The sequence below is a fragment of the Pleurodeles waltl genome, chromosome 5, assembly GCF_031143425.1.
Source record: "Pleurodeles waltl isolate 20211129_DDA chromosome 5, aPleWal1.hap1.20221129, whole genome shotgun sequence".
Taxonomy (NCBI): Eukaryota; Metazoa; Chordata; class Amphibia; order Caudata; family Salamandridae; genus Pleurodeles; species Pleurodeles waltl.
In genome coordinates, this window is record NC_090444.1 from 1,767,708,823 (window position 1) to 1,767,736,365 (window position 27,543).

General features: G+C 43.1%; 1 protein-coding gene across 6 annotated transcripts in view; it reads left to right on the forward strand.

The window, feature by feature from the left end:
* Positions 1-5,101, forward strand: part of ENAH (ENAH actin regulator) — a 490,360-nt gene extending 485,259 nt beyond the window's left edge. For all 6 annotated transcript variants that reach the window (XM_069236196.1, XM_069236193.1, XM_069236192.1 and 3 more), the window contains one exon: positions 1,849-5,101. In XM_069236196.1, the coding sequence (XP_069092297.1) occupies positions 1,849-1,886 (38 nt within the window). In that variant the 3' untranslated portion in view covers positions 1,887-5,101. The remainder of the gene's footprint in view (positions 1-1,848) is intronic.
* The last annotated feature ends 22,442 nt before the right edge of the window (positions 5,102-27,543 follow it).

Sequence of the window (27,543 nt, forward strand, 5' to 3'; positions counted from 1 at the left end):
ACTAGGTGTTAATACTGATACAGGTTTAAGTCCCGACCTATTTACATCTGCTCTGGTAGATCTATCACAATTTAGTTTTGTATCTAATACATCTAAAGAAAGCAAAGAGAGCCCTCATAAGTTGTAGGAACAAAATATAGACCCTTCTTAAGAAGGGTTTTTGTGTCTAAATCCATGTGATTTTGGCTAAGGTTGAATACTGGAATAGTGTTCAGTCCCTCCAAAATTGTTGTCTTCTCGTCTATCACACATGCAGAGGATTGTATGAGTTTTGGTATCTCCCCCTCTTTTGGTTTCTGAACCTGGTTCTGAGTACCTCTCCTGGTTAAAAAATGAGTTCTACAGTTCTGTCCATCAAATTGTCCTATCCTATTACCATATTGATCAAATTGATTGGAGCTACCCTCTGTAGCAGATGCATCCATTCCACCAAGCTCAATCCTCCCGTGTTGCCTCTTCCTCACAATCGCTACCACCAGTGGGGCTTCTAGGCATCCCACTAGTTGCGGGGATCTCCTTGGAGGCCTATCCACCTGCCCCACCTGGAGACTTCTGGCTGCTTGACGTGCCGGCCTCCAACTGATTGATCTGGTCAGGCGGGGGCCTTCAGAGGGGCAGGAAACCCACCTATGTCAGCAGGGCATATGGGGACCTCTTGCTCTTCCAGCCCCCTTGCAGGAGAGGTACCGCTGAGAGGTCAGCTCAGACTTGTCCGCACTGGTAAAAATCTTCCCCCACATACAGGTAAATGTTGTTGTTTTCCCTCCTCTGCTTCACTCCAGCAATGTCCCCCACCCCCCCCCCCCACTTCAGGCGCTCCCTCGGCCCAGCACTCCTACGGCCCCCAGGCGATCTCACTCACCGGCGAGTCTCCGGGGGCCGAGAGTCTTCGCTGCTGCAGCCTTTGTAGTTTATGGGGTGATCACAGCTGGTGGGGCAGACATCTCCATTGGGCGCCCTGGCGTGACCATGCAGCCAAGGCCTCAGCAATGAGGTTCTGAAGCCTCTGTGATCCCGTCCACTGGAATCCCCCGATCATGGCTTAACGGGGTTTTCCATCCATCCCCTCAGTACAATAACCAGGGAGGGCAGGTTTGAGCCTGTGATATCTTTGTCCCAACTTTACTGTGGCTGATAGCAGAGCCGTAGGGGATTACGTCTGTTCGGCCATCTTGGCAGGCCATGCCTTTTAAAAAAAAAGTATATATAACTATTCCCAGACTGCCACATTGTCCACCCCGGACCCTAAAACTTGCTATATGGCACATCACTAAAATTCTAAAGTATTCAGGTTGTGTTCTAAACTTGTTTGCATGGTTCACAAGTAACCCTCCAGGGGTCTCCTACTTTCGTGGCCAAGGAAGGTTGTTGTGTGACAGAGCCCTGTAAATAGCAATTAGGATGTATACGAGACATGCTAGCATGTTTACAGTTAGTAGACTGCAGGAGCAACCTTATTGTCTAAACTTCTAATCTTCCATCATTGTCATTGAATGTGCTACTTTATCAAATTGTGGTAATCTTTTTGGTTTGCTCATTTGGCATCAGAGTTTTCTATACTAGCAAACAGGAAAAACAAAAGTGGCAAATTATTGATGTAATTTCATCGCTTTTTTATTTTAACCATGCCACTCATGTCATTGGTAAATGTTACTGTTTTCTTCAGTGATTGATTGTTCTCTCAATAATGTAATTATGTATAGATAACATTCTGTATGAAGCGACAGTGCAAATGAGTACGTTTTTCAAATATTGATCAATTTAAACAAGATCAATCAAGGGTAAAAACAAATTGAGTTGGTATTTTTTTTTCAGGGAACTAATTGTCATTTTTTTCTTTCTAAACAGCAATCAGGCAGGAACTGAGCAAGTCAAATACTGCATAGGAAACTAAGACTGAATTGCCATTTTGGTGTGACTTTAAACGGACTTCATTTTGTAAGCCGGTAGAGGAAAACAGAAGATCGATGTCCCACAAGTTGGAAGACACATTCTAATAACTTTCAAAGACATCACTCTGGTGATGTGCCATTTCCTTCATAGTTTGCTGCTTTTTCTGACCTTTGAAACCAGTGGAAAAGAGTCTTAACGTTACTGTAATGATTATGCAGAGATTCCTTTGACTGTCAAAGCAGAGCGTTTGAGTAATCTCACATCAAGATAAATTGCACATATTTTAGATTTTTTTAAAGATCTAGCAAGGAAAGCCTATAATAGGCTTTTCAGGGAGATTTTCATTATGAGGGATTTAGCAAGTTCTACTGTTGTGTTCTGCAAGTGTATCTCAGGTTTGTCTTCCTCCTATATTTGGTATTCATTTCCGAGATCGCAGCATTTAGACCATATCACTTGTATAAGTTCAAACACAAATATTGAATTATTGGGTTGCTTACACAATAAGCAGAAGGTGTCCTAGAAATTGATATTGCACATTCTAGTTTTTGGAGAGTTTTATAGGAACTCGCTCTAGTTTACCTTCTAATAATCCAGAAAGCAATTGCAAATAGAGTATTTGATTTATCTGTATAAATGCCCTCCGAAAGGGGTCCTAGATTCATAGCAGAATATAAAGCATTCATCCATAGTTTGTCTACATTTTCAAGATAGTTTTCATTTATGCATGTGGACGTTTTTGTACTCTGCACAATCACCACTGTTTTGAACTCAGAAAAACGTGCATGTCATATGTTAACTTTTTATTTTACACTTTTATATGTCCAATAATATAGGGTGGAAGGCACTAGTTAGTTCTACGTTTTCATACTGTTTTGCTTACACATTTTTCTTTCTCGTTAATTACATGCATGACTATTAATGAGTTCAAGAATCTAGAATTTCTTGGTAATTAAGTTAGTGCCATGAAGTCCACAGACATCCTTTATCAGCTATTCATAGTTTTATTTTACGTTCGGATAAGAAGATAATTAATAATAACATTTCAGATTGATGGGGCCCCATATAGAACTTTACCAACCTGTTCAAGTTGATATCTGTAAAGAAAGGTCCACGTTATGAGAGCATGGTAGCGTGAAAGAATGTTTCAATGTGGTTTACAGATTACCATTTGAGGATCATCCTCCTGCTTCTCATTTTTACTAGCCACTGGAAGTCTGATCATATAAATTGGGCAGTTACTGACAGATGTACTACACCGGCCCTTCTTCATCCAGGTGTCACTGTGCCTATCTTTGCCCCCAAACAGGCTGCCCCTTTTGTCCAGGAAGCCTACTCTTTGCTGCTGGTTTTGTACAGCAAAGGCAGCAACTTGAGGTTGTGGGTTGTCCCTTCTAAGAGTGATGACAGTGCTCAAGCGATGGAAAGGTTTTCTAGCCCATCTGGTACCAAAATGAATTGAGGCCCTGATCTCCGTTCTGGGCGAAAAAAAGGAAATGAGATTACTTCAAGTCAGATCAAGTAGCCTTTGATGATGGTAAACGGATCGGCATAGCATTTGGTGCACTTTGGATTATGCAGACCTACAATAGTGCCAGATTTGCTTGTGATCTTCGCTGACTTCTTCTTAAACTAGTTTCACTGGTGGTTTCAGAGGAATGTTTCATCGATAGTTTTCTGTAAACACTAGATATCGTGCAGCTCCGCGCACAGGACAAAAAGCTTTACATAGCATATCCTGGAAAGTGCTGGTCACCAAAGCAAATCAACAGCAGTTGCTGCTTCTGGAAAAGAGGCTGAACGAGGGAGCTTCTCCTGTTAAATGTTTCCTTGTTTTCGTGGCATATTGAATGAATTCCAGGACAAGACTGTATTGAAAGTGTGGTCAACATTGGAAATACAACCCAACTCCAGCATAGACAGCCTATTCCAAAAACTGTTTAATGTTCTGCATGGTACAACACGAAGGCATTCTCAACAAATGCAGCAAGCTTGTAAAGTACTTTCTCTTTAAAGAAAACAAAATATGGAGGCATTTTTATCTCTTGTAAATGTAACTTTATTTAGGCGAACATTTCAATGTTAAGGAAATTTACCCTTGTCAGAAATCACGTTCGAATGTTCTCATCAAAAATGTTAGATTAGCCGAAAAGGCATGACATGGGTACAAGCAGTCCAAAGTTAGACAGGTGATTGAACTCCTAAATCTTGAATGAAACTGGTTTATGCACTAAACGTTTTGTGCCTTGGTCTAAAATTAACATGATTTCTTTTTCACTTTTTTTTTTTTTCAAGGATGTAGGAAATGTTTTCATGCCACTTTTACATCTGTTTTACATTGTCGCAGATTGCCGAACCCTTCAGATTTTGGGGCGTGCGTGACTGTAGCCAGGAGTCTCTGGTGAAACTTAATCCGACAAATATGATTTCTATCCCGCTGGCAGTTGTCGTTGTCAGAGATTTCAGTCATTTAAAAGAACAGATGCTAACACGTTTTCTGTTACAATTGAAAAGTACTGGTGGGAAGAGTTTTTTTTGTATGTTGGGATATCTTGCTATTGATAGTTTAGGAGATGATTTCCAATTCTAGGAAGGTACTACTTTCCTCAACACTGTGATCTGAGCTGTTATAATTCTATATTATACACGAGTGGCTAAAAACAATTGCAATCAAGTTGAATGTATAAATCTTGAGTGCTGGTGCTGAAATCTTTGTCTTCATCATGATTTCCAAATGTCATTGTTACAATATATTTTTAAACCATCAAGTGTCAATTCAGAAATGGAACACTAACGAATGTTGAATTTTCATGCATATGATTTACTTTTCTTTTTTTTTTTTTTTACTTCCTCCCAATCCATCTGATATTTTTATCATGTTTCATTTAAAATTTCTTACATGCTAACTTTGTTTTGAGCGAATGAAATAAAATTGCAATATATACTTGTTGCCACAATTTGTTTGTTCAGATTTGGGAAACAGTATCTCTCGATTGCCCTCAATTTCCCATGCTGGGATTTGCTGAATCTGAAAAGAGATGCATAAAGTCCACGATTTCACCATTAAGTTTTTTCCTGTCGATATTTTCTAATTCTGAACAAAGAAGTTTCATAGAGTTAATACTCTAAAAAAGAATGTAAACTATGAAAATGTAATATTCATGAATTACCATAATTGTACATAAATTTAGAAACCAACTGGCTGTAATTTTGTTGGATCTGCTTCTTTTACTCTTGATTTTATGCTAGCATCCACACAATTCTTTGAGTAGATACCCAATTAGAACTTTCTGATGTAATGTCTTATGTTTTCTTTTTCTACTATGCTCAATGTTTCATGCACCCATTCTTTATAGGTCAGCTGTTCCGTACATTAACACAGTTGGTAGTCCTGGGTGTTACCCACTGAACCCTTTCATAGAACCGCCATTGCTTGAAAAGACTAGTGATCCTGAAATATAAATTTTTGGTGTAGTACCTTAATCCATTAGAGCATGTTCAATGAATGTTACAGCTACAAAATGTACAAGTTTGCCAATCAAGATCATTGGGTCTGTGGGTTGGGATTGTGGTAGATGGGAGATCCGATACTAATTGCAGCCCTTGCGAACTGAATGATTACTCTTGTTGGTGGAAGAAAGATGTAGTGTCATACTTATGACATGCCATGATTATATTGTCCAGTCAAAAGGTTGCTGCGTGTCACACCATAGCAGAGGAAATAGATTGTGGCACAGCAAAGAGAAAGGGTACTTGCATCAGGCTGCATCTCAGCAGCGGTATGCCCCACTGGGTCTTAAACTTGTTCCTGTCTCACCTGGCAGCCAAGCTGAAAGTCTGTCTTGAAGAGACAAGCTTGCAAATCAGTCTTGGGTTGTGATGGGAAGAGCTAAGATTTCTTTTGGTGTAGTCAACTTCTTGCAGGCACAAATCCTTACAACAGCATGGGTGAGAGCTAGGGGATATAGTCTTCGAATGAATAAGGCAGGTTCTCGGCAATGTACTCTTCCCTCGGTCTTTTCCTTAGTCCTGAAGCATGTTCTTATTCCTTGATGGGAGACTGATAAGCTTCCTGCCTTTAGTCCAGGCTTTATTTCTGTACCTGTATATGAAACATCCTGCACAAGAAAGATGAACTTGAATACTTGGTTCACAGGGCCACTCTGAAACTAAGGAATTGGGCCCAAACCACCTGAGCAGTCAAATTCTAAATTTAGTCCAGATCTTTGTTGAGGGGGTGGGGAGCAAATGTGTCTCACTGTAAGTAGCACTTTCAGTTCTCAGTGCTCCACTTTGACCTTACCAGTGCACTTTGGGTGTTGACGAAAGGGATGGTGGGGGTTCCTGAGAGTCTGCAGAGGTTGGGAATACCGGTCTTCCTATACGTTGATGACTGGCTGCTAAAGGTGGGCTTGCCAATCAACATGTCAAATTCTTGCCAGACTCCTTCACAGCAGCTCTCCTTCATTGGAGCATCCTGGGCACTCTGCTCTTCCAAGTCTTTCCCCCGCCTCAAGTTCAGGGCATTCGAGCTAAAATTTCTGATGTTTCAACCCCTTGCCTGGGTCTCAGCGAGAGCTGCTCTGAAGCTTCTTGGCTTATGCATCCTACTGGAATGTTCACACCAGGTGGCACGTGGGCTCTGCAATAGGATCTCAAGCCATAGGAGTTCAGCAGGAGACTGCAAGAGATCTGCACTGGTGGCTAATAGACTTCATTTGGACCAGTTGCCTTGCCCCACCCACAGCTCACATTCATGACAGATGCATCATTGGTGGGTTGGGGGAAGCTCATCTGCAAGAGGTGGAGATCAGAGTTTGATTGTCTTCAGCAGAAGCCCACTGCCACCTAAACTTGCGTTCCTAATGTCCAAGAGGGACCAGGTGCAAGTTCTCAAGGACAACACTACTGCTGTGTGGTACTGCCACAAACAGGGTGGAGTGGGGTCTTTGGTCCTGTGCCAGGAGGCTTTGCACCTTTGAAGTGGCTTAACCATGAGGGCATCTCCCTAGTTGCGCAGCACCTGGCTGGATCTTTGAACGCCAGGGTGGATGCACTCAGCTGATATTGCATAGCAGATCACAAATGACGGCTGCACTTGGAGGTGTGGCACAGAGCATCCCCCCTGGCCCCTCCTGCCTCCCTCTCTCTCCCTCACCCCCTCCAAATGTGGAGAGCACTGGCTCGATATGTCACTGCAGAAAACACACTGGCCAAGTTGTTCCCAATACTGCTCTTGCTTGAAAACATCTTTAGCTTGGATCGGAGCACAGAACTCCTGTATGCCTTCCTGCTTCTACCTGTCCTACCCAGAGTTCTGAAGATCATACTGAGCCCACATCATCCCAGTGGCTCCGGACTGGGCGTGGAGAGTGTGATACCAAGAACATATAGAGATGCACATCTGTTCTCCGGTCAGTCTATCCATTTGGAAAGACCTCCTGACACAGCAGCAGGATAGGGTCCTGCACCTGTACAACATTCACCTCCATGCATGAAAATAGAGCAGCAACAGCTGATTATTTTGCTCTTCCTCCCAAGGTAGCAGAGGTCATCTTGGCAGACCGGTATCCTGCCGTTAAAACAATATATACGAAATGTTGGGAAAGGTTTGACTGCTGTTCCTCCTGAAATATCCACACTCTACATAGCCAGTAGTCTGACATATGGTTTTGTCTTTCACTAGCTCAGCTGGTGCCTGCTGGGGCAGTAGTTAAGTTTTGTCAGTCCTTTAGATTTTGTTTTTCGTTTGCCTGATTACCTATCTCTCTTCAAATAACCTGTTGTGATGCATTTCCTGAAAGTGTTGATTCATGTGTTTTCGCCAATGCTATTTGTGATGCCACAATGCAACCTTTACTTGGTACTTAACAGTTCGATGGCATATGTTGCTGCAGATACACATGTTTGGCACAGTCCGCTGCCTGGTGTTGGGCTCGGAGTATTACAAGTTGTTTTTCTTCGAAGAAGTCTTTTTGGTCACGGGACCGAAGGACTCCTCCCTCCTCGGCTCCATTGCGCATGGTCGTCGACTCCATCTTAGATTGTTTTTTTCCGCTGTCGGGTTCGGACGTATTCCTTTTCGCTCCGTGTTTCGGTTCGGAAAGTTAGTCAGAATCTCGGAAGAAAGCGTCGGTATTGTTCCGTTCGGTATCGGGATAGTTAGGTACATCGACACCGATCATCGGAAGACTTTGGGGTAGCTTCGATTCCCCCATCGGGGCCTGGTCGGCCCGACCGCGTGCGACATCGAAGCCGATGGAACGGACCCCGTTCCGTTTCTGCCCAAAATGTCACAGTAAGTATCCTTATACAGATCAGCACTTGGTCTGTAACTTGTGCTTGTCCCCCGAGCACAAGGAGGATACCTGTGAGGCCTGTCGAGCCTTCCGGTCCAGAAAAACACTCCGGGACCGAAGAGCCAGGCGTCTACAAATGGCGTCCACGCCGACAAAACAACGTTTCGACGACGAAGAGGAAACATTCTCGGTTCCGGAATCAGAATCCGGAGACTCCGACGTCGAACAACAGCAACAAACTGTGAGTAAGACGTCGAAAAGTAAAACCATCGACAAAACGAAAGCCCAGGGGACGCCACTGCCAACAGGCCATGGCTCGACCCATAAAACAGGCGACCCGTCGAAGGTGCCGAAAAAGGGCACGCCCATAGCGAAAACACCCGACTCCGGTCGAGGGACAGCCATGGAGCAACCTCGGAGCCGAGAAAGCGGCTCCGAGAGACAAAGACAAGATACCGGCACCGAAAAACATCGGCACCGAGAATCCATGCCGAAAGGAACAAAAATTCTGTCGGTGCCGAAACCGAAAAAAGATTCTCTCTCGGCGCCGAAAAATACCACACCTTCATCCTACTCAGAGGAACAAGGAATAAGTGGCCAGATGCACAGATTTGGACAAGAGCTCCAAAGTGTAGAATCAGACTACACACAAAAGAGACTGTACATCCAGCAAGACACAGGGAAGATATCAACCCTTCCCCTAATAATGAGGAAAAGAAGGATCAGTCTCCTCAAGGATGACGCACAACCACAAGCCAAAGTGGTCAAAAAAGTCACGCCTCCGCCCTCTCCTCTACAACAGGCATCGCCGGCACAAACACCGCCACAAATGCACTCACCAGCGCAAACTACCATAAGTCAAGATGATCAGGATCAAGACGCTTGGGACCTATACGACACCCCAGTGCCGTACAATGATCCAGATTCATACCCCACAAAGCCGTCACCGCCAGAGGACAGTACCTCATACTCACAACTGGTGGCTAGGGCTGCAGAATTCCACAATGTCCAACTGCATTCAGACCCTATAGAGGATGATTTTTTATTTAACACCCTCTCGGCTACACATAGCCAATATCAATGTCTCCCAATGCTACCGGGGATGTTACGGCACGCAAAACAAATTTTTGAAGAGCCCGTAAAATCAAGAGCCATCACCCCAAGGGTGGATAAAAAATACAAACCACCACCCACAGATCCAGTGTTTATTACTTCGCAGTTACCACCTGACTCCGTAGTAGTAGGGGCAGCTCGCAAAAGAGCAAATTCCCATACATCTGGTGACGCCCCACCTCCGGACAAAGAAAGCAGAAAATTTGATGCGGCAGGGAAAAGAGTAGCATCACAGGCAGCCAACCAGTGGCGCATCGCAAATTCTCAAGCGCTGCTGGCCAGATATGACCGCGCTCACTGGGATGAGATGCAACTTCTCGTAGACCATCTTCCCCAAGAATACCAAAAAAGGGCGCAGCAAATAGTTGAAGAGGGACAAACGATCTCAAACAATCAAATCCGCTCTTCACTGGACGCAGCCGATACTGCAGCGAGAACAGTCAACACTGCTGTCACCATAAGGAGACACGCTTGGCTCCGCACTTCAGGCTTCAAACCTGAAATCCAGCAGGCTGTCCTTAATATGCCCTTCAACGAAAAACAACTTTTTGGCCCTGAAGTGGATACAGCCATTGAAAGACTTAAAAAGGACACAGACACGGCCAAGGCCATGGGCGCACTCTACTCCCCGCAGAGCAGAGGCTCTTTCAGAAAAACTCCATTTAGAGGGGGGTTTCGTGGCCAACCCACAGACACCACCAGCCAACAAACAAGAACCACACCATATCAGGGTTCCTTCCAAAGGGGAGGTTTCAGGGGATATAGGGTGGGTCAATTCCCAAGGAGTAGGGGAAGATTCCAGACTCCAAAAACACCTCCACCTAAACAGTGACTTTCAAGTCACGCAACCCCTTCACTCAACACCAGTGGGGGGAAGACTAAGCCAATTCTACCAATCTTGGCAACAGATTACAACAGACAATTGGGTATTAGCAATAATCCAACATGGCTATTGCATAGAATTCCACAACTTCCCACCAAACATCCCCCCCAAAACACGCAAAATGTCACCACAACATTTAGAACTTTTAGGACTAGAAGTTCAAGCACTACTGCAAAAGGATGCAATAGAGTTAGTACCAGTACAACAAAAAAACACAGGAGTCTACTCCCTGTACTTTCTAATTCCAAAAAAAGACAAAACATTAAGACCAATATTAGATCTCAGGACACTAAATACCTACATCATATCGGACCATTTTCACATGGTCACACTACAAGACATCATTCCACTGCTCAAACAGCAAGATTACATGACCACATTAGACCTAAAGGATGCGTACTTTCATATACCAATACACCCTTCTCACAGAAAGTACCTACGGTTCGTATTCAAAGGAATACATTACCAATTCAAGGTGTTGCCATTCGGAATAACAACTGCACCAAGAGTGTTCACAAAATGTCTAGCAGTAGTAGCAGCACACATCAGGAGACAACAGATACATGTGTTCCCTTACCTAGACGATTGGCTAATCAAGACCAACACAGTAAAAAAATGCGCAAACGACACCACATTTGTCATACAAACCCTTCACAAACTGGGGTTTTCCATCAACTATACAAAATCACACCTAGAACCGTGTCAAACACAACAATATCTAGGAGCAACCATCAACACATCAAAAGGAATTGCCACTCCAAGTCCACAAAGAGTGCAGGCATTCCACAAGGTAATAAGTGCTATGTTTCCAAACCAAAAGATACAAGCAAAATTTGTGCTAAAACTTCTAGGCATGATGTCATCATGCATAGCCATTGTCCCAAACGCAAGACTACACATGCGACCCTTACAACAGTGTCTAGCATCACAATGGTCACAGGCACAGGGTCAACTTCAAGATCTGGTGTTGGTAGACCGCCAAACATACCTCTCGCTTCTATGGTGGAACAGCAAAAATTTAAACAAAGGGCGGACATTTCAGGACCCAGTGCCTCAATACGTTATAACAACAGATGCTTCCATGACAGGGTGGGGAGCACACCTCATCACCACAGCATTCAAGGACAATGGGATATACACGAAACAAAATTTCATATCAATTACCTAGAACTGTTAGCAGTATTTCTAGCGTTAAAAGCCTTCCAACCCATAATAACACACAAATACATTCTTGTCAAAACAGACAACATGACAACAATGTATTATTTAAACAAACAAGGAGGAACACACTCAACACAATTGTGCCTCCTAACACAAAAAATTTGGCAGTGGGCGATTCACAACAACATTCGCCTAATAGCACAATTTATTCCAGGAATACAAAACCAACTAGCAGACAACCTTTCGCGAGACCACCAACAAGTCCACGAATGGGAAATTCACCCCCAAGTTCTGAACAAGTACTTTCAAATTTGGGGAACACCCCAGATAGATTTGTTCGCAACAAAACAAAACTCAAAATGCCAAAACTTCGCATCCAGGTACCCACACCGCGAATCACAAGGCAATGCTCTATGGATGAGTTGGTCAGGGATATTTGCGTACGCTTTTCCCCCCTCTCCCTCTCCTTCCATATCTAGTAAACAAGTTGAGTCAAAACCAACTCAAACTCATACTGATAGCACCCACATGGGCAAGACAACCTTGGTATACAACTCTACTAGACCTTTCACTAGTACCGCATGTCAAACTACCCAACAGGCCAGATCTGTTAACACAACACAAACAACAGATCAGGCATCCAAACCCAGCATCATTGAATCTGGCAATTTAGCTCCTGAAATCCTAGAATTCGGACACTTAGACCTCACACAAGAATGCATGGAGGTCATAAAACAAGCTAGAAAACCTTCCACTAGACACTGCTATGCATCTAAGTGGAAAAGATTTGTTTACTACTGCCATGCCAATCAAATACAACCATTACATGCCTCTACTAAAGACATAGTAGGATACTTACTACATTTGCAAAAAGCAAATCTCGCTTTTTCATCTATAAAAATACACCTCGCAGCAATATCTGCTTACCTACAAACTACTCATTCATCGTCTCTATTTAGAATACCAGTTATTAAAGCATTCATGGAAGGGCTAAAAAGAATTATACCACCAAGAACACCACCAGTTCCTTCATGGAATCTTAACATCGTCTTAACAAGACTCATGGGTCCACCTTTCGAACCCATGCATTCCTGTGAAATGCAATATCTAACCTGGAAGGTCGCATTTCTCATTGCAATCACATCCCTCAGAAGAGTAAGTGAAATACAGGCATTTACCATACAAGAACCATTTATTCAAATACACAACAATAAAATAGTTCTAAGAACAAATCCAAAATTTCTGCCAAAGGTAATCTCACCATTCCATTTAAATCAAACAGTAGAATTGCCAGTGTTCTTCCCACAACCAAATTCTGTGGCTGAAAGGGCACTACATACATTAGACATCAAAAGAGCACTAATGTATTACATTGACAGAACAAAGCTAATCAGGAAAACAAAACAACTGTTCATAGCTTTTCAAAAACCACACATAGGAAATCCAATCTCTAAACAAGGCATTGCTAGATGGATAGTCAGATGTATTCAAACATGCTATCTTAAAGCCAAAAGAGAATTGCCTATTACACCAAAGGCACACTCAACCAGAAAGAAAGGTGCTACAATGGCCTTTCTAGGAAACATTCCTATGAGCGAAATATGTAAGGCTGCAACCTGGTCTACGCCTCATACGTTTACTAAACACTACTGTGTAGACGTACTAAATGCACAACAAGCTACAGTGGGCCAAGCTGTACTAAGAACATTATTCCAAACTACTTCAACTCCTACAGGCTAAACCACCGCTTTTAGGGGAGGTAACTGCTTTATAGTCTATGCCAAACGTGTATCTGCAGCAACATATGCCATCGAACTGAAAATGTCACTTACCCAGTGTACATCTGTTCGTGGCATTAGTCGCTGCAGATTCACATGTACCCTCCCACCTCCCCGGGAAGCCTGTAGCCGTTAAGAAGTAGATCATAAATCTTAAACATCTGAACATTTGTAAATAATTATTATAAACTCTTAACGTACATACATATTCACTCCATTGCATGGGCACTATTTATACCAAACAACTCCATCCTCACCCTCTGCGGGGAAAACAATCTAAGATGGAGTCGACGCCCATGCGCAATGGAGCCGAGGAGGGAGGAGTCCTTCGGTCCCGTGACCAAAAAGACTTCTTCGAAGAAAAACAACTTGTAATACTCCGAGCCCAACACCAGGCAGCGGACTGTGCCAAACATGTGAATCTGCAGCGACTAATGCCACGAACAGATGTACACTGGGTAAGTGACATTTTCATTCCGCACATGCCCTATTTGACCCAATGCACAGGTGCTCCCCACACCTACTGACACTGAAATCTGTGTTTCTCATTGGAATTACTTCTGACTGTCACATGAAGCTATTATAGGCTTTGTCAGTGCAGCAGCTAGGTACCAGTTTTTATTCCCAGACAAAACTGGTCTTTTGGAAACAAAATCTACTTTTCTTCCAATAGTTGTCATGCCCTTACATCACCCTACCAGCTTTCTTTGCTCTCCATCATCCCTCCAAGGAGGAAGAACTGCATCGTCTAGGTCAAAAGGGGCCCTCAGCTTCTATATCCATCAAACCGAAGAACATTGGGAGGATGATCTGCTCTATGGGTTTCTCCAGGGTGCAAAAGGGAAAAGCTGTACAGAAAAGAACCATCTCCAGATGGATTGTCTTATGCATCAAGACCTGTGATAAGCTGGCCAAAAAACAGCCTCCTGAAGGTTTACATGCTCATTCCACCACAGAAAAGGCGCTGATGCACAGTGTGGCAGTGTTGGACATCCCGCAGGCCCCACTATGTGTGCATCAGTCCATATGTTCAAGAAGCATAACTGCCTAGACAACCGGGTCTGGCAGGAGGGGTATTTAGTTTCTGCCCTTCAGGACTTCTTGGTTTGAGTAATTCCACAGACGCACTAATAGGGTAGATACTGCTTTTTGCATCTATTTACAAGGTGAAGAGGCTGTGATTAGAAGTATCCATCAGAACAAAAGGTTATTTACCTTTAGTAATACTCTTTCCGGTGAGTACTGTAACTGCAGATTCCACACCAACCCATCACCTTCCCTGTTCTATGGAATGGACTCCTCCAGCCATTAGTAGATCTATCTAGAGATCTGCACACTGGCATAATCTGATATCACGGGCAGTGATGAGAAAACTGATTGCTGGTTTGGAGGTGGCAGCTATATAGGGGCCCATGCATTGAGACCGATCTAACGCGAAGCTGCATGATGCCACTTAACGATGTGCGAGGGGATTGCTAAATAAAAAAAGTTCTAGGTGTCTGGGGCATTAATCCCAGCCCCCTTATATACCTCCGTAATACAATTGTTGTCCAGAGATTTTCATTTTTGATTTGTTTTTCGATCATTAGACAAGTAATTTAGCTTTGGTAGACATTGCTGACCCGGACCAAATTTTTCTGGAGGATATTTTTACTGAGAAAAGGAAGACTTAACAAAATAAAAAAGTTAGCTTAAAAAAATACAATTTTGCAATTTTGTTTTGCCATTCACAAGCCTCTGTTTGCAGGGCACTGGGAGTTAAAATGAACAAAATAGTACTTTGATCATGACGGGAGGAGCGGACGGGCACGAATTAAGTTGAAATTAATGAGTGCTTGATCCCTGCTCCAAGCAGAGAAAATGAAATGATGCCAGACATGCCTTGAGGAATTACAAGGCTGTAAAGAAGAGTACCACAGAAACCAACTAATTGTGAGTGACAGGCGGGCTCCTCTATGGAACGCAACAGTCTCGCAAGCAAGGCACATGTGCTAGCGCATGCACTTGCAGGCTCAACCCTAAAAATGGCTGCTGTGTTGCAGTGATGGTCAGAAACCATGAGACCCATATACTTCATTTTGGGGTCAAAACCTAGGTTTTGAGGGTCAACTAGTCTTATAGAGACAGCAAATAAATCCTCAGAAAAACCCTTCTGCCATTTTCCCAAATGGTGGCTATAATGGAGGAAGAGTCATACAGATGAAACAAAATAATGGTTTTTTTATCACCCCTGTTTTAGACACATTTTCATAGTTCACTTCGTTCCTGGCATCGCTCTTGGTACATTTGCAACAATTTGAGAAGAATATATCGACTGGGGCAACTTTTTGTAGCACAAGTTTTACAAGTACTGTGTACATTCTTTGGGTAGAGCTGTTAGAAATTTCGTAGGTTTTAGCACCCCATCAATATCTTCCCAGCACAATTTGCACAGATCTTTCTCATTATATGCATGATCCAAAACCTTTACACATCTTCAGATCAAATAGAAGGCTCTTTTAATGTGTCCACGCACAGAATGACATCGGTGGAAGGTCACCTTTCAGATCTGATCTCTTGAACTCACTGTACCGAAGATCGTCAAATGTTTGACCGAACTAGTTTTCCACATACGCACAAGGTATTTTTTTTACATCTTTAAAGTCACGTCCTTCTTCTATCTCAACAAATCCTTTTAGAAACTTCAGATTCAGAAGTTAAAGCTCCAAGCTTTGTTCCAATTTTGCTCATGGTGTCATCACCTGTAAGACTGTCCCTTGATCAGAACACGGGCATATCTGGGTCAAGTTTCTTGTACACAATATGTAGCTGTATTGTCTTCTCACCTCTTCCATAAGGTATCCATAACTGACAATCCTTGACTTATGAACATTGCAATAGATCTAAATAGCACGATAATATCTGTCATTTGACAATACAATGACTCGATTGGAACCATTTTGAAAAGCCCACTCAACATGTGGCACAACACGAAGGTCAGCTTCTTCCAATTTGCTGCTAAGTTCTTGAACCGTATGGCCTGTACCTTTTGAATATATCTCTGCAGGCACCAACTCCTCATTGACAATCATTCCACTTGCAACAATTGGAAGTTCACTGAAGTACTAGCAATGTTTTGGCGAGTTAACATCTCCCAACTTCATCTTGTTTGATGTTGATGCCCAGAATGTATCAAGTTGCACTGGTACAGGTGTCGAATTTTTGATGCAAGAAAGGTCAGTTGTTCCACTTGTAGACATTTGTCTGATTCTCTCACATTCTTTGAAAGATAGTTCAAGAGAACTGTCAGACCATGAGCAGTTCTTGCAAGGTGCACACTGACTTTGATGTCTGTAGAACAGTCTGAACAACCTCTCCAAAGTTTTGCATGGATGAAATCTTGACCATTCGCAATTGTGACCTATAGTCAACAGCAACCGCAGTTTTCAACGAGGACACCTTTTTGAACTGAAATTCTTCAGGTGAAAGGGTTTGTTTCAAGCTCTTTTACAAGTTTATGCTTCACTGATTTGACTGCAGCATCTCCATCAAAAGTGTTTGTGGAAGATCATGCCACAGAATATCCTTGATAAATTCACCCATTTTGCTACATCCATCTCTGTGCTTGTGAAAGATTTTTTTGTAACCTGTTTTGTAGTGGCTGGTTGGACGCAACTCTTACTATGGCAATTAAAGCATGAACGTTTAGCTTTGATTATGCCAAACATCTTTTTCTCTTTCAATACAAATCTCTCCCTCTTCAGTTCTGCATATAATTTCTATCCATGTTCCAGGACATGTAGTAGACGTGTCTTCATATCATTATCCATATATTGTTTGGTCATGAAGCTGTGTAGTTGCACAGGCTCAGTCATTTCAAAGGGGTTTCCTTGCTGCTGCCTGAAATGAAGAAGGCTGTCAACGTTTATTAAAACGTTCCCCCCTCTTTCCCACAAGTTCATGGGGAGGAACAGTTTCACAGTGGTCCATTAAGTTTGAATTGGTCATCTCTCTGAAAACATAGCAAATATAAAGGAGTGCGTGGTAAGCTAGCTGCCATTGAGCAACATATTCACTTTTACGTGTCTGACCAACAATTCCCTTGGAGCTTTTCTGTAATCTCTGGATCGTCTATTCCAGTTTCATATCTGGAGCCACAGCATTGAACTTTCCCTCTCTCACCACAAAATGTCTTTGGAAAAGGTGAAGAAGCTAGAGGTGTAAAAACCATTCCTCTACAGAAAATTCATCCAAATACCAGGGCCCATATCTCAGGTAGTTTATGCAATTGAACATACAGTGATCAGTGACTCTGTCTTCGTGTGCAGCTCCCAGTCACCTTCCCGATCAGCATGTACCAAGTTTTTCGCTAGAGCTATCGTGTAAAACATTTCCCCAGTACTTGCAAAGTTCTGATTTTTCTTCACATTATTTGTCAAACTCTACACACATGGTTTTCTGATTTTGAACGGAGTGTATTGAACATTGCCTGGCTTTGCGTTATGTCTTTTGAATTAAGTGTACCCTGTGTCTTGTTCACTTCTGAGATGATATGCATTCTTGTTCCAGAAAGCATTCCAATGCAATGTTTCTATAGCCTCCGATATGATGAGCATACCCTGTAACGAACATAATGAGTACTGCTCACTACTGACTGTAGAGTTTTGCTTCCAAAGATTTCAGCGTCAGTAAGTGCATAGTCTGCCACATCCACTGAGAGAACTTCCCGCACACTGAAACTCAACGTTTGTCATGTGGAACACGGCAATCATTGGATAAAGTTCATCAAATTTTACTGGTTTGCTCATAAAAAATGTCCGCTACAATATGGAAAACACCTTCATTGAAGACAATTGGCATGATAGGCTGGTCTTCAAGCTGACATGCACATTTTGTTAATGTTTTAGAGCTGCGTATACTGTTACGTAGTTTGTGACTGGAGACGGTATTACTGGTAAAAACTCAGCCTTCAGTGGGATGGTATTCTGGGAGATCAGAGCATGAATTCCACCCCATAGAGGAACTGACTTTTCTTCATACTGCATTCCACACTGAATAAGCGATACAATAAATTCAGTTAAATAAGGTAGAAGATCATCCATGTCCTCAGCCACTTTAAAACTCTGGTAGACTGGAACATGTTGATAGCTTGTAGTGATTTGGCACACGTTGGTAAGGCAGTTGGGTTATAAGTTTACAGTTTTGTTTGTTTATGCCTACAGTTGACACAGCTTGCTTTCTAGCAGCTACTTCACTGGTCTTGAAAAAAACACCATGGGAGTATCATGTGTGCGGACTGTTCCAGACAAAGAAGAGCGGTCTTCAAAATTATCAAGAGCAGCAATTGTAAATCCTTTCCTGGTAAAGTGTCTTGGAAATGGTGTGCTGCCTGAGTCACAAGATTTTACACCATGAGCTGCTAACAAGTTCCTGCTCTGTACTATGTCATAACTTGTTGATACACCAATCCTAGTCATTGAAGTGCTTAGCGCTCTACTTTAGCACTTGTCATAGATTGCATGGGCAGTCATCATGTGTAGCAGTTTTCTTTTTTTGCCATGATGTAATCCATATAACATGATTCAGAAAAGACAGTACATTTGCACAGCATCAGCCTGTCGGTTTATGGGATTGCCTTCTACTTCGCCTATATCTTCAAATTCCTCATCAGTGTTGTTGGCTTCTGTTCCAAATTCAAGAACTTTAGTTTGTAACAGTTTCGATTTGCTGATATTAAACAATGATTTTAAAAAATGTTAAAACATCAGGCATTCTTGTGGACTCCCATGATTTGCGGAGCTCTAGGGTATCACAAAATCTGTCATTAAGTTTGAAATCTAATTTTTTCAGGACGTTTCTTAAAATGGTTCCTGCTGATTTTACTGCATCCTGTGATCTTATTTTGGCAGCGAGGACTTCAGGAGTCAAATCATCTGAGAACCCTATACGTGGCTCATTCTTTTTGTTAGACTGAGAAAAAACAAATTCTGTCATCATACATTCTCACCAGAAAAGGTTTAATTTCATTATTATGGATCAATACAGTTTCATCAATGTTCACCATTATTTCTCTGATCTCACTGAGTGTGAACCCCTAGCCAGCACTCAAGTGGCTATAAAACTTAATTTGTTTTTTTCAAAGAGTGCAGACTTAACAGAAGGCTGGCAGTTGCATTGCTGCTGGAAGCTCCATTGTACTTTCATATTTTCGAATGTATGCACGCATGCAGTTCGAGTGGGCATACTAATCTGCTGCAGATACAGTTACCTTGCTGTTTAGATCAGCTACTCGGCTTATAACTTAATCTTGGAAGAAACTAGCTGCAGCTAAAAACATATTTGCCCTTTGATACCCACATACTCTATTCTTTTGTCAATCCCTTTGGCCCTTGTTCTGGCTAAACCACAGATAACACATTAAAGATCCTCTGCTTTCTGATCAGTTGTTGGAGGCGGATGAGTGGTAGCCATCTATCTTCGTGCATGGGCACTGGGTTTGGTGGTTGTCGCTTTCACAGAAGGCTTGGATTCTTGTGATTCACTGGTTTCTGCTATTTTTAGACAGTTTCTTCCAGGCTTTTTTCCATTGTATACGACTTGTAGAACTTGTTGTTACAATGATAAAATATTTGATCCTCTTCACCCATCACATTCAATCTTTCATGAACTTCGTCTTGCTGTATTTCTACAGCATCTCAAACTTCTGTCCAGCCGCAATTGATAGCTTTTCTTTCGGATTAGTTTGATATATGAAACATCCTTCTTTGAAAAAGACCTCAGATTTTGTAGATAGCAGCACTGTCAGGAGGTAAAGATCCTCTGCTACCACCTGCTTCGCTCATGTTTACTGTAAGGCCTGGCAGCTTTTTGGCGTGTCTCCCCTGTCTTTTTGCCTTCTGACCTCCTGTTTTTATGGTATACTGGATTGTTTTTGCTGTTTTATGGTCTCTGCACACTTTACCACTGCTAATCAGTGCTAAAGTGCAAGTGCTCCCTATATAAATTGTACTGTTGATTGGTTAATCCATGATTGGCATATTTGATTTACTGGTAAGTCCCGATGAAAGTGCACTAGAGGTGTCCAGGGCCTGTAAATCAGATGCTACTATTGGGCCTGCAGCACTGATTGTGTCACCCACATACGTAGCCCTGTAAACATGTCTTAGACCTGCCACTACAGTGTCTGTGTGTGCAGTCTTGCACTGCCAATTTGACCTGGCAAGTGTACCCATTGGCCAGGCCCAAACCTTCCCTTTTACTACATGTAAGGCACCCCTAAGGTAGGCCCTAGGTAGCCTCAAGGCAGGGTGCAGTTCATGTTAAAGGTGGGACATGTAGTGATGCGCGTTTTACATATCCTAACAGTGATTATGCTGCCAAATCAGGTTTTCACTCTTGCAAGACCTATCTCTTTCATAGGTTAACATGGGGGCCACCTTTAATTATCCTTAAAGTGTAGTTTCCCTTTGAGAGTAGATGGAGATGTGGAGTTTGGGGTCTCTGAACTCAGTTTAAAAAAACAACTTTTGGTAAAGTTGTTTTTTACATTTTGTTTGAAAATGTCACTTTTAGAAAGTGGGCATTTTCTTGCTTAAACCATTCTGTACCTCTGCCTGCTTGTGTATTCCACGTGTGGGGTCAGACTTACAGTTGGGCTGTTGTGAATTCCCACCAGGCAGTGACGCAAAAATAGCTGGGGTGTAGCCTGCATCTCCTAATGGGCCATCTGGGCTGGAGTAGCGGGAGGAGTGGTCACTTACACATGAAAGGGCTTTGCCTGCCCTCACGCAGTGCAGTCTCTGACCCCCTAGGGTGTGTCTGGGGCCAGGCCTGGACATGGCAGGAAATTGTGAACAGAGACTTTCCTTTAAAGTATGCCGACTTCAAAGGCAGAAAGGGGTATAAGTAGTAGACCCAAAACCCCAGTCTTTTAGAATCTTTCTGGATCAAGAGGAACCTCTGCCAAGGAGAAGAGCTGGAGGAGGAGTACTGCCCCTTTGCTGTGTTGGCCTGCAGTTGCTGCTTCTGCCTGAAAAGAGAGCAAAGGGTGAACTTTGTTGTATATCCTGCTTGAGAAAATCCTCCAAGTGCTTGGAGTAGAGCTTGCCTCCTGTTGGAAGTCAAGACTTGAGTTTCATCTGTCTACAGCACTGGGAAGTGTGTGTTTTCTGCTGTTCAGGAAGAAAAACCACTGGGACGACACCGCTGGCCTGCACGGTGACCTGCTGATGCCGTACAGTCACACTGCCTGCTTACTTTTCAACCCTGGCCTCACCGACGCTGCCATCTGATGCCGCCACCCAGCTGCTGCTTGCACTGTGACCTGTGGGCCCCCCCTCTCCGTCATCACCTTGCTCACACTGCAGCCTAGGCATCTCCGATGATGCTCCTGCTCACACTGGCGCTGCTATCTGCACCGTGGCCTGTGGACAGCGCTTGTGAGGTACACAAAGCACCATCTCGCACTGCAGCCCTGGTCAACCAACCGCAGCACCATTGACTACAGTGTTGTCACCAGATGTCCCTGCCTGCACTGCAACCCGTTGTCTCACCCGTTGTCGCACCGTCGACTTGGGCCTACCGACGACAGCGCTTCAGCAACGAGACCTGGTGACACTGCACGTTGCACTGCCCCGCTTCACACCACAGCCCTGGTCTCACCGACGCCACTGGACCACATCACTGAGGTGCGGCCTGCACCATGATCTGTGGGCACCGCACATCGCATCGTCCCGCTTCGCACCACAGCCACGACGTCGCCAACGCTCCTGACTTAATCAGCCTAGAGTTTGATCTGCAACACGTGACTTCAAGGGCCCAACGACTCTTCCACCGACCTCCGGAACAGACACTATGACGCCAGCAACGCCGCTCTCTAGATCTCATCACAAGGATCACAACACCCTGCATTTTCAAGGTACTGTTTGCGGGTCTTTTGGACTCCGTAGCTGGCCCACGATGCCATGATAGCCACAGGTATCGACTTTAAGGAACTGTATTTTTAAGTAATTCTTGCAAACTTCATATCTTTTTACTGCATGCTGGATTTTTCTTGTTTTATATAGATAAATATTGGCTGTTTTTCTAAAACTGGCGTGTTGTCCTTTTGTAGTGTTTTCACTGTTACTGTGTTATGTGCAAATGCTTTACACATTGCTTCCGAGATAAGCCTGACTGCTCTACCAAGGGGGTGAGCAGGGGTTATCTGAGCGGGTATTTCCCTTATCCTGACTATAGTGAGGGTCCCTACTTGGACAGGGTGCCAACTAGCGAACCCATTTCTAACACCAGAGAAACTAATTTTTCTTTTGGACTCTGAAGTGCATCCAGCATGACCTTGACTGAAGTTACGCATCCCATCCCACCCTCCCCCCCCCCCCCCCACCCCAAACTCTCAGCCTCAAACACAGCCAATTCTACCCCATTCTGACTCCAATGGGACCCTGCCTCTAGCAATGCCATTACACATTCATTGGCTTCCGGTGCTGACCAACATGAGGATGGTAAAAAGCGGGATAATGCATCCCACTAGCATGTTGAGGAAAATCTTATGGACTTTCAGGATGACAATGGGTTAGACACCATCCTGGACACTGGGTTGAACTCCCTTCCTCTAACAGAGGAATCTGTTTTCATCGTCATGTGCACTGGAGGGCTGTGGTGGTTCTGGACCGTGAGCTCCCATAGGTTGAAGTCAAGACCAGCATCCTTACAAAAGTCCTACAACTGGGACAAGCATACACAGAACCGCTCTACCCCTTTAACAAGGCCCTTCTGGACCAACAAATGGGCACTTAGCCAGGCTGGGTTCTTGCCCACCAGTTAACCGATAGGTAGCCAGGTGAGACAGACCTCCTTCTGGAACACATCCTTCCTCCACCAACACTCTATGCCTGAAAGCCAGGTGTTCTAGGCATCAACAAACAACCACAACCCAACTTAATTACCTAATACACTGACTGGGAATTCAAATGAATTGAGTCATTCAGAAAGCGGATGTTCTCTTCAGCAAATTTCACCCTCCGCTAAGTGAATGCTTGTTACCTCCTAGGACACTATTTGCATCCATTATGGGCCAAGGTCGGCAAGATTTTGCCCACGGTTCCTGAAGAATTAGACACTAATCTTTTTCAGATTATACAGGATGGCCAAGACACAGCAAAATGTAATTCGTTCTGGGCTGGGCACCACTGACTGCTTGGACAGGGCAGTTGGTGCCACACGTGGATAAGATCCATTAGCTTCTCTAGTGACATGCAGGGGTCATTGATGGACATGCCATTTGATGGCACCTGACTCTTTAGAGACCAGGCAGACTCTGCAATGGAGCTTTTCAAAGAGGGCACGCTCCCTCAGCGTCTCTGTGCGTATGCAGCAGTATCCCCAGCAGTTTTTCCCCTTTTGAGGTTTGGCACAACAGCACGGTCCACCTACACCACAACAGACCAACCTGCCCTTCATCCCAAATCACCTTTTGAGGTCAGGGATCGGGCTGACAAAGTCCAGCCCCTCAGAGCAATGCTGAACTCAGTCCCCTAATTTCACTGAACCCCTTGAGCTGGCTGTCCGTGTTACATGGCCATCCAGTTTCAGGCAGTATACGGTATTACCTCTGCAGTTGTTAAAGCAGCACATCTGAAATGAGTGCTTTGAATTTTTCAGCAAGAAAATGCACTATCTTTCCTTTCTGCCCCTTGGTATATACCACCTACACCAGAGCAGCAGTCAGCGAACATTTTACTGAAGGAAGTCCAGGGTCGTTCGGACAAAGGAGCCATGGAGAGGGTCCCAGTATCACCAATAGGTACTGAACGTTATTCTAGTTATTTCCTAGTTTCAAAGAAGGATGAGGACCTTCTCCTATATTAGACCTTAGCCCTCCCAACATCTTTCTCAAGAAGGATAAATTCAAGATGCTCATTCTTGCTGAAGTTCTATTTGCCCTGGATCCAAGAGACTGGATGATAGCTCTGGATTTGCAGAATGCCTATTTCCACGGCCCCATCCTGCAGTCCCTCTGCCATTATCAAGCATTTTTTTATTTTTTATGGCTCCTTCCCACCCCGCTCCTTCATCCTCACCAGTGCTCTGAAAGTATTCACAAAACTCATGGCTAACGTCTCAGCACATATTCAGAGTTTGAGAATACCGGTCTACCTATACCTCAGCAACTAACTCCTGAATGCTGGCTCACCACAATCAGTCATAGACCCCCCTCCAGATAACAACCCTTCTCACGTCTTTAGGATTCTTGATCAATGTGGCACAGCAATTTCCTTTCCAGAGGCTCCTGTTCATCAGAGTGTTTCTAAATACAGGGCTCCTTTGAGTCTCCACTGCTGAAACAGTCCAGGACATTAGGTCTATGATCTTTGTTTAAATGTCTATCCAGGGTCTTGGTGAGAGCAGATATGAGGCTTCTCGTATCCTGCTTGTGGAACAAGCTAGATGGCATATGCAGGCTCTGCAGTGGAATCTGAAGTCTGTGTTGGCTCGGCACGAAGGAAACCTGTCAGGATTCCATTCGTGTTTTGAAGGAGACTGAGAAAGACCTGGAATGGTGGGTGCTTGACTCCAAATGGACTGGTGGTAGGCCACCTCTCCCTACTCCACCCAGAGTTGAAGGTCATGACAGATGTGTTGTTGCTGGGTTGAAGATGACATCTGGTATAAGTGGAGTTCAGAGAACTCGGGTCTTCAGAGGAGACCTGCCTCAGCATCAGTCTGTTACAGTTGTGGGCGATTTACTTTGACTTGAAGGCCTTCCTCCTTCGCATTACGTGGAGGCTGGTTTAGGTTCTCACAGACAACATACTGCCATGTAGCATTGCAAGGAAACAGGGCTATATCTGTTTCGAATTCCCTGATGCTTTTGGTTTGACAGTGTTGATCAACTTCTTGTCCATTCAAAACTATTTAAATGCAGTTTCTGACTATCGTATTTGGTGTCCCGGAATTAGCTATTTTCCATACGTGGAGGACCTGAAGCTTTGTTAACTCATTTAACTTACATCAGTTTACACTCAAAATATCACAGAAGACTGTTGGATTACTTTCCTACTGTTACTCAATGACCACTCTGCAACAAGGCTTTCTTTAAATAGCAGCTTGCAGGCAATTTCTTTATTGGTCGCAGTAATCAACAACTAATATTAACTGAGCTGCAGATTTTGGAGAAATTTAAAGTGACAAACTTAGAACAAACAGCCATAATCAAAAAAGGCCAATAAGACAGCCACCTGGACTCAAGTGGGTCCCCAAAGCCCTTTTAAATTTAACCACAACTACTAGTCTAACTTCTTTACCGAACTCTTTGGTTAATGTATATTTCTTGAAACTATCCCTGAATCCTGACATGGATAGATATTGCATCTGATACCCAACACTGGAAACTCTACAAATCCAACATATTTTCCATTGAGAGGGACATTATTGGATATTGCAGCATAATATTTGCAAGTTGCGTACTTCACGATCTATAGGAATGGATAAAAAAATAAATATAACTCTATCACAAACTGGCTTCCTGCATGGCATCGTTACAGTTCAAAATATCATCACTTATTCAATCCCAATAACGAAGATAATTTGATTTAAAAAAAAATAAGACATAAATTTCATTAATCTTAAATCTGCATTTCACAAAGTGTTTAGAACTTTGCTTTGGGGAAAAACTCTCCAAATGAGCTATTCCCCTTCCGCTACTGAAGGCCATTGAATGACTGTACTCCGATACATGGGTCAGAATTAAGATGGGAAGCAACAGTGCAGCATCTCATAAAATTCTCACAGCAAACGACTAAGCAGTGATGTGTACCGACACCAATTTTATTGATCCTTTTACAGCAGTCTCAATCATGTGCTAAGCAAAGTAACACCTGATCCTCCAAAACTAGGCCAAATCCATCTGCCAATACTACAGTACGCTAATGATACTTTTTTTTTATGAGCAAAATCCTAAAATGCCTACATGACTACTCAAGAAACTGGGCAAATAATGCAAAGGTAACATGCTAGAAATTAATCTTGAAAAAATAAACAAAAATCATATCAGCTGGATGGAAAATTAACTAGCAAGGACCTTTGGTTCATCAATCATACAAAAAAAAACAAAGCATCACATCTTACAGATACTCTGGTATAATGTTTGATCATCGTAGCTCCTTCCTTGACCAAAAATCACATCTACAATCCAAGGCAAAACTCCATGTCTTATGCGTTTCAAAATTTCAGGTTTGGTGGCTTAGGGGAATAATGCGTCTGCTGTAGGGGGCCTGTGTTTGACCTCATGGTCACTGGTTCAAATCCCAGCAGTTCCACTCAGCCTTTCATCATTCGGAGGTCGTTAAAATGAGTACCATTGAGGTTGGTAACAATAGACATCTGTTATTCAGCGCCAAGATACCCTTCAGGGTGAAGGTACACATTCCAAATACACGTTATGTTCAACTCTGTCCGCAGGAATACCTCAGACGTATCCAGCCAGAACCAAAATAAAACTTCTACAACATTGATCTGGCATGCACCCCTCCGAAGATAAAACTTTTCAGTGGGCCTTCAAAAATTCTGGACCCTTGCTGCAGAGTATACAGCTATTGTTTAGAATGGACCACACATTTGCTCTAAACATGATGTACCCTCAAACAAGAAAGAATCTACCTTCTCTAAATACTGATAAACACACACCTGTTAGCAAGCCTTAATTGCATGTCTAGACGCTCAATTTTCTGCTCAACTGCAGGTACCTTACATTTTCCTCTGCAGTTAAAAAGAAAATAAAGGTATTGTGTTTTAAATTGTGTGTAACTTTGATTGTATGTGAAACCTTTAACATTGCTTCAAATTACTTTTTTTTTTTTCTTTTCATTTAACCACACCATCTCCTACAGTTAATCATATTACTGATTTTCTCAGATATAGGTTCTTCATTTTCCACCATACTTACTTTCTCATTAAACTTAACACTTTGCACACTGACTGAAAATGGCCATTTCTTTTGTTTACAAAGACTGCATCTATTCTCAAAGCAGGATGCTTGTTATAATTTCCCACGAGATGTAGACCCACATCTGTATTTTTTTACTTTTTTCTTTTCCGCTCACAGAAGATACTGGCAAATGTTCTTCGACACTGCATACATTTGAGTAATTGCGTTCATCTTCTGCTAATACTTTGGTTGACTGTACAGGTCTTTTTATGCTCTTCACAATATCGAGTACCTCACTCAACAAGAGATTCCTGTAGCCAAGTAGATGTTCTTGGAACTGCGTTTAAACACAAATTGGTCTTTCAGGTAAGTATCCACATTCTGCTCATATTTGCTCATTCCATCCAAAATGTGCAATGATGCTGTGTACTCAATAAGTGCACCTAGACCTTGTGTTAAACATCTTTCGATCATAATGGTTCATTGCAATATCGGTTTGCCATGCGTCGA